Genomic DNA, 13,315 nt, shown 5'->3' on the forward strand with positions numbered 1-13,315 from the left:
AGATCATTTGCAAAAGAAAAATTATAGGTTTGTTCCAACCTGCTAGTCGGGAGCGTTCTTGGAAGGTTTGTTCAAGCCCATCAAAAAACCGTCCTTCGTACGGTGACGATTCTGCGCAATAGAGATTACGTGTTCCAACCGGGCGGTTACCGTTATACGATTCTGTTCTGCGTTCCAACCGACTTAGATTTGTGAATCGTTTCAGAGACGGTCTTGATTGAGGTTGGAACGAACCTTATGACTAATAAACGAAAACTTATTATCACATACGTAATGGCGGGTTGAAATTAACATCGTGACGTAATTCGGTATTGGTTCGGGAATTTTCGGAAAATCATTTATTCTATGATTTTAATATAAACTAAAATACTTTTTAAAACGTGTTTTGTTAAAAATAATTTGATGTATTTTTAAATCAGACTTATTGTATTTGAAATATTTAGATGACTTTTTTCCAATTCCTCTTTAGTATTATACCTTGTTGAGAATCAATATCAAAGGAATGTACCAATTGCACTTAATATTTTTACATAAAATTTTAATATGCCGTAGCGAGGTTAATTTTTAAATAAATTATATTATTAAATAAAATTGAACAATAATTTCCATATTATAGAAATTACGATGAATTTTTTGCTTATTTCCATCAAATTATAATATACATTTTTGTTTGATCCAAATTATTATAAAATAGTGAATATTCTTTCTAATTTACAAGAAAAATAAAAAGGAAATGCATAAATCTAGTTACGTGTTTTTTCATTCTTTTAACTGCATTAATGGTAATTTTAAAACTAAGATTCGTCTTTATTTTGAATATCCCTGTATAATAAATACTTTAAGTGTATCACAAATTTAAAAGTGCGTGAATAAAATATGAATTTTTTATGTATTCGCTACTTGGTAGGTAAATAGCGATAACCTAAATGTAAAATTTAAGTATTTATTCTATAAACAAACCACTTTTAAAACAAATCACCCACTAAATAAAAATACTTGAAATTGATATAAAGATTATCTTTGGATTTTTATCGTTTTTAAGTATTCATTCCAACTCAAATTATTTACATTGCTTTCTGATAATATTTTTTAGGTTGGCCTTCTATGTAGACCAAGAAATTGACCTCTTGTTCTTCTTGGACACCAACCATCAGCTGTTATTGGTAACAGACCAACACACGTTGAAGCTTAACGTTACCAGATAATTGGTTGTAATCGCGGTTATTGACATTTCAGTTATTCACTCTATTTCTTCTTCTTTTTTTATACATAAGTGGCCTTTATTGACTATTTCTTGTTATCAAACTTTCCTTTTCGATATTTTTATAATAATTATTTCATTTTTATGTTAATCATTCGATCATTCAATAAAATATGAATAGAAAATATCTTTTTTATTATTTTATTTGAGATAAATAGCCTTCTACATCACGCATTCATTTCACTAGACAATATGTTTTATTTATAAATTATTTACTATAATATAACTTGTTAGTATATTATTATAATAGTACATAATACCATCAACTATAAATGTAAAGGAAACTATCAAAATAATATTTAGTATAGAGTTGGAAGTTTCCAGTTTCCAATTTTGAAAATAACAGTTTCTGGAACCGTATAAATTATCAAAACTGTCTTAGATTTAAAAGAATGAAAATTTTATTATGAATAATAAAGTACTCATTTTGATACTAAATGCAAAAAAACATTTCAACCCTTTATTCATCATTACTACTAAAATAATACTATATTTGACTCAAGCTTGAGTATTATTTACTCTTGGATCTATATCAGCAGTAGTTGTCGAAGCCACTGTAGTCACTAAAAAAGAAATCCAACTTTTCTCATATCATATAAAGAGTTGATACTAATAACATACTTTTGATGCTCGGTATTTGAACAATTATGAAACAACTTTTTGCTTTATTAATATAAACAGCTCGTTTTATTCTCTTCATTCGTTCACTATTCATTCTACTCGAACGAGAGTACGAATTTGTGCTTAAGCCAAGCGTTAAATTGACCCCGAGTGCATTTTCCATTTGGTTAGATTGGCTCATTTCTCTTTGTTGCAGTTGCATTCCACCTACACCTAATAGGTGTGGATGTACAGCCACCATGCACTGAAAAATAATGAAGCAATTTCGAATAATATGTATTTAATTATACGCTTGACTATACGGCCATAAGATTGATTGTCTATGCGTACTCTAAAAGTATTGTTCATCATTTAGATTTTTTTTGATAATTATAAATTCGCCAAGGGAGTTATTCTTTTTTAAGTATTTATAAACCAAGATATACCAAAATATATTAAAACAATATGAAACAGCTGCCACTATTTATAGACATAACTGTAATGTTGGTTGCCTATATAGCTATGAGGTTCGTAAGACTGGTTGTCTACGTTCACTCTAAAAGTATTTTTCATAATTTAAGTTTGTTTTTTTAAATAATTACAGCAATTCACCAATAGAATTTTTTGTAGTGATATTCATATAATGGAGGATACACTACTAAAATATATTAAAACAAAAACAAAAAACTATAACTAATTATACATGTAACTGTAGTGCTGGTTGCCTTAATGATTGCGGGGTAGGTAAGCATGTCTATATAATTCGAATTTTTAACTTTTCTAATATTATTGATGATTTAAAAATGGATTTATTAATCTTGACTAATATTGATATCAAAATAGTGAAAGATATTTACTCAATTAAATACGATTGAGAATAATACAAGGAGTGTTAGTTGGATATAATAATCTAATAATTTTGGAAGTACACCAACTATGCAGGGAAATTTACTAAATTAATATCGAATAGCTGCAACTAATAATACACAACTGTAATGCTTGTTGCCTAAATGACTGTGGGGCTTGTATACGTTGTTTATATACACTATAAAAAATTGTTTATAATTTCTAATTTTTCACTGATTTAACATTGATAATGATTTAAAAATGACTTTATTTACCTTTTTAGATAATATTGGTATCAATATAGTGAAGGATCCTCACTAAATAAAACAAAATTGAAAATGGTAAAAGGAGTTGTAATTGATAACAAAAACTTTTTTTATATATATTCGAATTTTTAACTTGTTGAAGATTATTGATGATTTAGAAATGGATTTATTCTTTTTTAAGTAATATTGATATCAATATAGTGATGGATACTTACTAAATAATACACAATTGAGAATGATAGAATAAGTTTGATTGTGAAATTGTTAACAAAAATTATATTTTTCAACTGTTTGTTTGTTTATTACTCGAAATATGTGTTATTTATGGAAATAAGTGCTAGTTGGATGCAATAAATTCTAATAGTTTTCATACACACACACTATACAGGGAAATATTTATTTAGTAATTAGTATCCAACTAATTATACACGACTGCTATGCTGGTTGCCTAAATTACTACAGGGTTAGTAAGACTGGCTATTCATGTACACTATAAAAAAATTGTTTGTAATTTCTAATTTTTCACTTATTTAATATTGATAATGATTTGGAAATGAATTTATTTTTTCAACTTAATATTGATAACAATATAGTGGAGGTTCCTCTCTAATTAAAACAAAATTAAGAATTATAAAAGGAATTTCATTGTTAAATTGAAAACAAAAATTATGTTTTGTTGCTGTTTATCTGTTTATTGCTACAAATATGTAATATTTATGGAAATAAGTGCCAGTTAGATGTAATAAATTCTAATTATTTTGGGTGTACACCGAATAAACAGGGAAATTTTCTAAAAAGATATTGTATTGTTGCAACTAATATTACAGATCTGTAATGCTGGTTGTCTAAATAAGTGCGGGGTTGGTAAGCCCCGAAATTTAAAGTTTTTTAATAACAATAGTGATTTAGAATTGGATAAGTGATATTGGTATCAATATAGTGAAGGATACTTACTAAATAAAGCACAATTGGAAATAGTAAAAGAAATTGCATTGTTAAATTGATAACATATAAGATCTTTTCAACTGTTTGTTTGTTTATAACTAACACGATTTGTATTATTTATGAAAATAAATGCTAGTCGGAAGTGTTAAATTAACCGGAAATGGAATATGACACATTTGGTAGAATTTTTTGTGGGTAAATATAATTATTTGATTTTATCCATACCGACCTTGTTATTAAGTTATTATAATAATTTTATTTATTATTATTAACCTACTGTATTTATGCTAATTGAATAATGAACACTAAGTACAACACATTCCCTCTATAGGCACATAAAACACTTTCCCTTTACAGGCACATCATAATATACTTTTCAGAATTGTCATTAAAAGGGATTTATAAATAATATTTCATTTATTGCCTAAGTAAATTTATTGCAAGCATTTCAATTAGATCATAGCACAAGTCAATATGTTTTTTCCTACTCAATACACTGTCTTATTTTTTGTACGTCATCGCAACTGTTTATTTTACCGACTGTTCCTAAACATGTTTTCATTTCGCTCACAACATCAGCAGGGAATTTAGGAGCATCTTCTGGAAAACTGTTTTCTAATTTATCCGGATTTACGACTCCGTCAGAAGCAACTAGACCATTAATTTCCATAATACACTTCCAAAAACAAGAAATCTTTCTGTCTTCAAAATTTTTATCAAATACTTCATCTTCAGTTATACCGATTTCATTAAGACATTCTGCCATTTTTGGTGGCTTAGGGTGCTGCTCTGCTGATATACAGCAGGCCTAAAAACCAAATTTTAGCACAATTATATGATTATATATGATAGAAAATAATTACAACTTTGAAAGGTATTTCAAGCTATCGGAAAATAACTTTCAAATTACGCGCCGTTAATAAAATTTGAATTATTTAGTGTTCCGTGGTGGACGTCAAATAAATACATTCCTCATTCTATGCTATCATCAATTAAGATAGAACACAAAATATTGTCGTGACGACTTTTAAATTTGTTCTATGATGTTTAGATACGCGCGAAATACGGGATTATGTCAAATTTCCCAAGCATACTATCAACAATTATGGCATAACATTTTTCGTGAACATCGGGTAGTTATTCGAAAAATTGATTGTTGGTAGTGTTAGTGCATTCGTGTTTAAAAAAAATAAGATTGATTTAATTAATAGAATGTTTATTAATACTTACAAAAGTAATTAAAGAAACAACTGAAATGTAGTGTACTAATTTCACCATAATGGATATTCTAATGGAAATGGTATGTATGTGATTTTTATATCTGACCCATATATATACTTCTTAAAATTGGTTATAATTTTCAAAAGTACATTCTAATACGATTTTGTCCACAATTATATAATAATTTTTGAATTAATAGATGTGTAATTGCGAAATTAACTAACCATAAACAGTATAATTATGTTTTAGCCATTTTGTCACTTGTTATTTCGACATATTAAAATTTAATTTACTTAATTGGTCTACTGGAGGTTATGGCATTAATCCTAGTAGTTCAGTTGGGTTTTTATCATTTTATAGATGATTTTTGTTGAAGTTTTAGTGCTTATTTTCGGTTTATAAGTGTTTTTCGTTATTTGTACTTCACTTTGTAGTTTTTTTTTCAATAATCAACATTGAAATAGCTCCGAGAGTCTCCTTAATGATGGTTTCTTATCGAGTTTCAATTAATTTTTTTAAATAGTTGATACGAAAGGTATGAAAATTGAAATGAAACAAAGAAAAAAATTATATAAAGACATTTATTAATAGTTTCGATATTCTTATATTATAAACAACTATTTCTATTTACAGTGTAACGATATTTATGTTTTCCGTACACCATTTTTTCGCAGTTTTTATCAACATAACAATATGTCACCGCATTTATATAAATACATCGTCAACAAACCAAAAAAATATAACAATTTGACATACTTCGCACTAAATTTGTATACTATATAAAAAATTTTTTTGGAAAATGATATTTATATGTTCGAAAAATTATTTAATGGCGATATACGTACGTCAAAGTCACTCGAGCACTCGACGTGGTGTATAATAAGCACTATTACATCACACCAGAACTACACGGACGAACACGTACGAGCAATGCCGAGATATTCCAAAAATATCCCGTATTCTCTATCTTGTGTTGTAATTAAAAGAAGAATGAGTTTAGTGTAATTAATTTATAGTGTTAAATATCATTTTCCAAAATTTAGCGATTTGATTTTTTTTGATTTATTTATTGTTGTAAAATTAACCAAATTGTGCGCTAAAGCATGCACGGAGCTTTGGATGTGAAATATAGTCTAAACGCTAATATGTAACACGCCATCTACATTTAAACGTTGTAAACGACGCGTATTGGACGAAAATTGGAGGGGTGCATTGCCGCAAAACTTAGTGCCTTTTCAATTAATCTATTTTAGAAAAATTTTCTCGCGAAAAAAATAGAAAAAGAAGAAAAAATAAGACGTTTTAGGCCTAAATTATCACGAAACTACTTTTGATCAAATCTATAGTATCACATTTCACTAGGATACCTTAAAAACGATAATCAGTTTTAAATTCAAGATGGCGCTTATATAAACAATGGCGCTTTAATCAAAGATGGCGGTAAACTGTGTAAATTTTCTAAATATTTCAGATTAATCACTTTAAAGATACACTTGTGAAAAAAATGATAACTAAATCGAATATATTGTAACTAGAGCTAAAGCTGTTGCCCTTTGGCACTTAACGAGAGTTTTTTTCTAGATTTTACGTCATATTCTCTCATTTTATCACTTGTAATAATTTTTTTTTTTTGGATATTCAACTAGACGGTTACAAAAGTCTTCACGATATGGCTACCTTAGATCCAAAAAATAACTAAAAATTAACTAAAAAAATAAAAATGTACAAAATAATAGTCTAAATCCATAGTCGCTAATTTTTTTTAGTTAATAATTGATTACTAATGTTCAACAATAGCTGCCTAACGATTTTCAATCATATAGGGGTTAGGGACTGGTTACACAATGCGGTACCGCATCCGAATCGCAACAAATTCTATAACTAATTGTCACTTTCATATCAGCAGCGTTCAATTTGTGACCAAGGTGGTGAATATTTTGAATTTTAAATGATGATGATAAAAAAACAACGAGAAGAAAAATACAATTAAAGCTGCCAATACAAAATTTATTAAATACCAACGATCCTCGTTAGGTAGATTATTGTCGACGCTGCATTATATGGATTTAGATTTGCTAAGAACCTCTAGTTACATAATGACTAAATTACTAAGTAGCCGATACGACACTACCTTCTTCTGTTTCTAGATAAACCATTACAACTAAAAAAATTCTAAATGCAAAAAAAACAACAGTGTAATTGGTAAGATTCAACAATAAAACCTTTTTGTACAATATTTACAAGAATAAATTTGAGAGTGTAAGTTTATTTCGGTCCCTTCACAAGAAAAGTGAATATAGAAGTCGAAATATATTTCTTTTTTCGTCATCAAGATCATTATCCAAAATTACTCTCGTAAATGTCTGTACTTTATGATCCTCAACATCTCCAATAATTAAGTTTTTTAAATGCGAATCCTCTAGCAGGGCCACACCATCTAGAAAAATAGATTTTACGAGCGTGAGGAAACACAGCAGAGCTTTACAATTTTAGTGACAATTTATTGTATGTGAAGAATCTAATATAGCCTTTCCATCCTCAAAAAATATATTTACCAAATGGAAATCATCTAGTAGGGCGTTACCATATTGAACAATCAGATTTTTCAAGTGTTAAGAAAACAGCAGGGCTTGACCATTATAGATAATAATTGTTTATTAATTGTGAAGAATCTAACAGAACCTTCCATCTTTAGAATGCAAATACGAATCATTAAGCAGGTTCTTTCCATATTGAACAGTCAGATTTTTCTAATGTGGAGGGCATAGCGGAACCTTATCCTAATGAATATTTTTTTAATGTAAAGAATCTAGTAGAACCTTTCAATCTTTAAAAATCTAATTTTCCAAATGAATATCATGTAGCAGGGCCTTACCATTTTGAACAATCAGATTTTTCTCGTTCACTATCTTCAATAAGGACATTTTTTTAATGTTCTATCAAGTCTTGATATCATGAAAAATTACATTTTTTGAGTGTAAAAAATCTAACAGGTCCTTGTAATCAATAACAACTGTAATTTGTGGTTGTGAAGAACCGAACAGTTACAAAACTCACATTTGTCGAATTTGCAAAACCATAACAACGCCTTACGATCAACAATAACCACAATTTGGAGTTGTGGAAAATCGTATTATTCAAATGTAGCGAATGTAGAGAATCTTTCATTGTCTTATCATTACAAATATCCACAATTTTTTAAGAGTGGAAAGCCTAAAGGGCCTTGTAAATCATCTACAGTTACATTTTTCGCATGTAGAGAATCAGCATGGCCTTACCATTACAAATACTAACAATTTTAAGAGTGGGAAGTGTAAAGGACTTTTTAGTCACCTTCATTTCCATTTTTTACATGTGAAGAATATAGCATAGCCTTACGATCACCAATACCGCATTTTTTGGTTGTAGAGATAGAACTTTATCATTATACAAAATCACATTCTACGAATGTGAAGTAACTGAAAGAGACTCATCTTCTTCAATAATGACATTCATCTGATGTGAAGTATCTTGCATATTCTAATCATCATAAAATTTGTTTTTTGTAAAAGCCAATTAGGAGATTTTTTTATATGAAGAACATAGCAGGGCCTCACCATTTTCAATTAGATTTTTCATAAATAGCAGGGCCTTACCATTTTCGATTTTTCGCATATAAATTCGAATTTTAGTACAGACATTTACGGGAAACTAAAACAATCAAATATAACCTCACTTCACATGTTTTTTATGTAAAAGAAATTATTGTATCTGAGTGGGCAAGGCAATGTCAATCTCAGTTTGGGAAACTTCAGTTCCGCTGCATGGCAGCGTATAATTTTAAGCTACTACAAAAAATGTAGCCACAAACAAAATAAATAATGAAAAAAAAAATGAAAAATGATATTCTTTTACAGTAACCGTATTATTCAAAGAGCTTAACAGATTTTCGCATATTTTATTTCTTCCAGCAAACTAGTCTATAGTAATTGAGCACCATGGAAGGAATGGTTTGGTGTGTGTGTGAGAGTGAGTGTTTCACTTTATAATCATCACTATTGTTTCGAAATCGACCAAAAACTTTTACAATACAACCAGCACCATTTATGACATTCGTTTGCTCTTAAATTCCGAAAATTGTTAATTTTAACAAGTCAAATATCAAAAATCGCGCCCAGCTGCATAAATTATTTTTTTCAGTCTACAAACTTACCAGAATTAACACTAACGTTACGTATCACAAAGATTTTTTTACATTCCTAAACTAATATTAATTTGTGTTACAAACACCCTGTCTTACATTCTAATCTGCGTAAATACAGATCGCTCGGCGAAAATTTACGATGTTACAGTCGTTATGAAACAAGTGGCAACACTGTATAGATTGGATAATGAGAATAGGTGGGAGTAAAAGGGTTTATCATTATATAGTTTGTTCATTCAAATTCGCCTTTTGTTTTTTTTTAAGTGATGATTGCTTTATAATTTGAACTTTATGTATGCAGAAACCCTTTTTGAAAAATACAGCTTCAATCAGAGAGTTCTTTTTGGAAAACTAAAAAATTTTATTGATTAAAAAAATATTTTAGTAATAATATTCTTATTAATATATATAAAATATTCTAGATACGATTTTCACTCTACTGTATGTTCAAAAAAAGATGCACAATTTTTTTTTATAAAAATCGTTGTTACTATACCGAATGTCCCACGAAACAATTAGGAAGAAGCAGTTTTCTATAAATTTAACTTTTGGAATACAAAATGAGTATACATTTTTTTGCTCAAAACCTTTTATTATCATATTGAATGTCCTATAAAAAATGCGGTTCAATAAAAAATTGAGGTTGATGTGGAAATGAATTAATCAGATATAGATCAAATTGAACGGCAAAATGTGAAAATTTAAAACCGGTCTACAATTTTCCTAAAAGAAAATATTATTATATAGAATGTCCCATAAAAAATCGATGTTGGTGTTAAAAAGTCGAGATCGATGTAAAAATCAATTTATTTCAAATATAATTTGAAATAATAAAATCCATTTTGACTATAATGAATGTCCCACTAAAGCACCATATTAAAAATGAGTTTTATATAATTTTTCAAAACAGCAATAACTGAAAGGTAAATATTTTTTTATGTAAACCTCTATTACTATACAGAATGTCCTTTCAAAAAAACGATTGATATAAAATATAAATTAGATTGGAAATATAAACTAAAATAAATACAATTTCTGTTACGAAAATGGTTATTATTATACCTAATGTTCCAAAAAAAATTAGGATATACTGTTGTGGCAATTGATTTTGTACATATATACAAAGCAGCAACAAGTGTAAGATTTTTTTTGATAAAAATCGTTTTTACTATACCGAATGTCCCTAAAAACTTGCTATTGATGTTAAATAAAACTCATTTCAAATATAATAAAATTGAGCGACAGAAGTTGTTAACAGAAAAAAAGATTATTTTCTATCTCAAAAAAATCATTTTTATTATACCGAACGTCCCAAAAAATTTAGGACAAACTCTAGTGATAATTGATTTCGTACAAATATACAAAGCAGACAGAAATGAAATATAAAACATGTGTAAGATTTCTTTTTGATAAAAATAGTTTTTGCTATACCAAATGTCCCCAAAAACTTGCTATTACCTCATTTGAAATATATATATATACCGAATGTCCCATCCCAAAAAATGAAGTAGATGTAAAACGTCACCCATTTAGAGCATAAATTAAAATGAGCAGAAAAATATTAAATTCATAACGGGTTAACAACTTTCCCTATGGAAACCGTGCTTATTATACCGAATGTCCGACGAAAAAAAACGCGAATCGCGTGAAACTGAACCCATTCGAGATATAAATCGAATTATTTCGTTATGACGATATCAAATACGCGAAAAAAAAAAAAAACAAATAACGTCGACATTTTTTTTGCTAGAGCTGACGAGATATTTTTCATTGTTTCAAGATACTTTTCTTCCCAAGAGGGTATCAAGACCACCCTCATTTAACCGACGAATACTGTTCCGGATAGAGATGCACACCCTCAACAGTAAATATCGAACAGTCTGGAACAAAACAAAAATATCTCAGGTCCCCGCTACAAATTTATACACCGGGTGATCAAATAAATTATCGATTCAACTTACCGTCCGGTAGTTCTAGTAGCTTCTTAGGTAACCCATCGAAATAAGGATGTAACATGGCTTCTTCGGCGCCTAATCGTAGTTGAGGATTCAATTGGAGCAGACCGCTAGCCATACTTTCACCGTGTACGATATCGTGGAGCGCTGACCAACAAAAACCCAATTTACGAGGTTTGTACTGCCCCAATTTGTGTATTTTGTGATACCCTGGTAGTTGACTAACCCCCGGCCAATCTTCTTCTGTCGGAGTACCAAGAATCTAAAGAATTAATCGATTTTTAATTGAAATAGTATCGATTATCGATTGCGGTGGTAGTACCTTGAATATTTTATCTAGTTGATCGTAGGTATCACGGACTCCTGGAAATATCGCCATTCCTGTTATCATTTCGACGAATATACAACCGACTCCCCACATATCCAACGACGTAGAATAATCGGTGCTGCCTAATAGTACGTCGGGCGGTCGGTACCATAAGGTAACGACCTCGTGGGAGTACGTATGGCTCGGTACGGATTTGGCTCGCGCCAAACCGAAATCTGCTAATTTTAATTCGCCGATTTCGCTGATTAGGAGATTTTGGGGTTTGACGTCGCGATGGAGGACTCTTCTTTTGTGGCAATATGCAAGACCTCTAAGTAATTGGAAGAGGAACAGTCTGACGTTTCTGGAATCCAAACCACCGCTGTGTCGTTCTAAATATTGCGATAGATCCGTATGCTGGGGGGTTTGCAAAACAATTTTATTAATGATTAATACTGAAAAATTTTCGGGTTAGTGACTTACGACGTATTCGAAGACGAATGTCAGTGTCTGTCTGGTATGTACGATGTCATGTAAAGTGACGATATTCGCGTGTTTCAGTTCTTTTAATAAGGAAGCTTCTCGGATTGCTGTAAATGGAGCACCTTCTTCTTCTTGGAGGATTATTTCTTTTAACGCCACAACTTGATTTTGTAAACTGTGTATTATGGAAGAAAAATATTAAATTCGCAACAAAAATTCTGTCGTCTATTCGCCAAAAATTCGAAAATACCCAACCTCTTGATTCTATCAATGTCATTTCTATTACACTTTATGTTCTATAAAATATAAATTGTTCCCTGTCATCTGTCAATGTCAATTTTGTTACTTTTCATTCTATAATCATATGTACAGCTAGTTAAACAAGACGTTGTTGTTCCGTGTCATCTGTCATTGTCTTTTTTATCGATATAGGTGAAGTCTATGATGGTTTGTCAGCTGTCATTGTCATTTATGTCAAAGTAAACGTGTTTTCACTTAGTTTTTCTCACAAATTATGTCAAAATTGATGTTTTCTTTGAGATTAGATATTTTGGAAATATATCAAATGCTTAAGTTCCATGTCAACTGTCATTGTCATTTGTATTGATATAGGTGTAATCTATGATGGTTTATCAACTGTCAAAGTCATTTATGTCAAAGTAAACGTGTTTTCATAAATTATGTCAAATTACAGTTTTTCTGTGATCAATGTATAAAATGGTAATGTTCCATGTCATCTGTCATTGTTGTTTTTATTAATATAGAAATAGTCGATGATAGTTTGTCAGCTGTCATTGTCACTTCTATCAATATAGACGTCCTCAAAGAATTTTTAAACATACACCCTTGTCTTATATCCTAAGTTATTGTTCCATGTCAACTGTCATTTTCATTTCTATCAATAAAAATATGTGTTTCAAAATATTGTCATGTGTCATTGTCACTTCTGTTACTATGAACGTCTTCTAAGAATTTCGAATTATACTGTCGACTTATATATCGAGTTTTGTTCCTTTTCAATTGTAATTGTCACTTCTGTCAATAAAGATGCAGTTTATGATAGTTTGACAGCTGTCATTGTCATTTCTATTAATATAAATATTTTTCCTGATAGTGTGTCACTGTCATTTTTGTCAATATCAACGTTTTTTATGGTTATAGTGGAAGAAGACTAATTTATTTACCGCTTTTTCAATTTGATAATAGACATATGATTAGATCTTGATGCCCTTACATTTATTTTTTGTT

The 13,315-nt window shown here is 29.5% G+C and overlaps 3 protein-coding genes across 10 annotated transcripts in view; all 3 read right to left on the reverse strand.

The window, feature by feature from the left end:
• Positions 1-1,386: 1,386 nt before the first annotated feature.
• LOC130901484 (uncharacterized) lies at positions 1,387-4,003 on the reverse strand. The gene is made up of 3 exons (XM_057812915.1): positions 3,928-4,003; positions 1,883-2,126; positions 1,387-1,824 (listed from the first exon to the last, which is right to left on the reverse strand). Exons 1-3 carry the CDS (start codon positions 3,964-3,966, stop codon positions 1,760-1,762), a joined length of 348 nt encoding a protein of 115 aa, XP_057668898.1. The 5' UTR covers positions 3,967-4,003; the 3' UTR covers positions 1,387-1,759.
• Positions 4,004-4,329: 326 nt separating this feature from the next.
• LOC130901260 (uncharacterized) lies at positions 4,330-5,231 on the reverse strand. Its single transcript, XM_057812481.1, has 2 exons — positions 5,149-5,231; positions 4,330-4,726 (listed from the first exon to the last, which is right to left on the reverse strand). The coding sequence occupies exons 1-2, from the start codon at positions 5,194-5,196 to the stop codon at positions 4,403-4,405; spliced, it is 372 nt and encodes a 123-aa protein (XP_057668464.1). The 5' UTR covers positions 5,197-5,231; the 3' UTR covers positions 4,330-4,402.
• A 475-nt stretch (positions 5,232-5,706) lies between these two features.
• The window catches only part of LOC130901918 (cyclin-dependent kinase 14), a 73,692-nt gene continuing 66,083 nt past the window's right edge, over positions 5,707-13,315 (reverse strand). For 5 of the 8 annotated variants that reach the window (XM_057813608.1, XM_057813606.1, XM_057813610.1 and 2 more), the window contains 4 exons: positions 12,068-12,242; positions 11,600-12,001; positions 11,284-11,539; positions 5,707-7,576 (listed from right to left, as the gene is read on the reverse strand). In XM_057813608.1, the coding sequence (XP_057669591.1) occupies positions 7,419-7,576; positions 11,284-11,539; positions 11,600-12,001; positions 12,068-12,242 (991 nt within the window). In that variant the 3' untranslated portion in view covers positions 5,707-7,418. Of the gene's footprint in view, positions 11,203-11,283; positions 11,540-11,599; positions 12,002-12,067; positions 12,243-13,315 lie in introns of all 8 variants that reach the window. The other 3 variants (XM_057813609.1, XM_057813612.1, XM_057813611.1) reach the window with 2 other exon arrangements.

Source organism: Diorhabda carinulata, chromosome X, assembly GCF_026250575.1.
Source record: "Diorhabda carinulata isolate Delta chromosome X, icDioCari1.1, whole genome shotgun sequence".
Lineage (NCBI taxonomy): Eukaryota > Metazoa > Arthropoda > Insecta > Coleoptera > Chrysomelidae > Diorhabda > Diorhabda carinulata.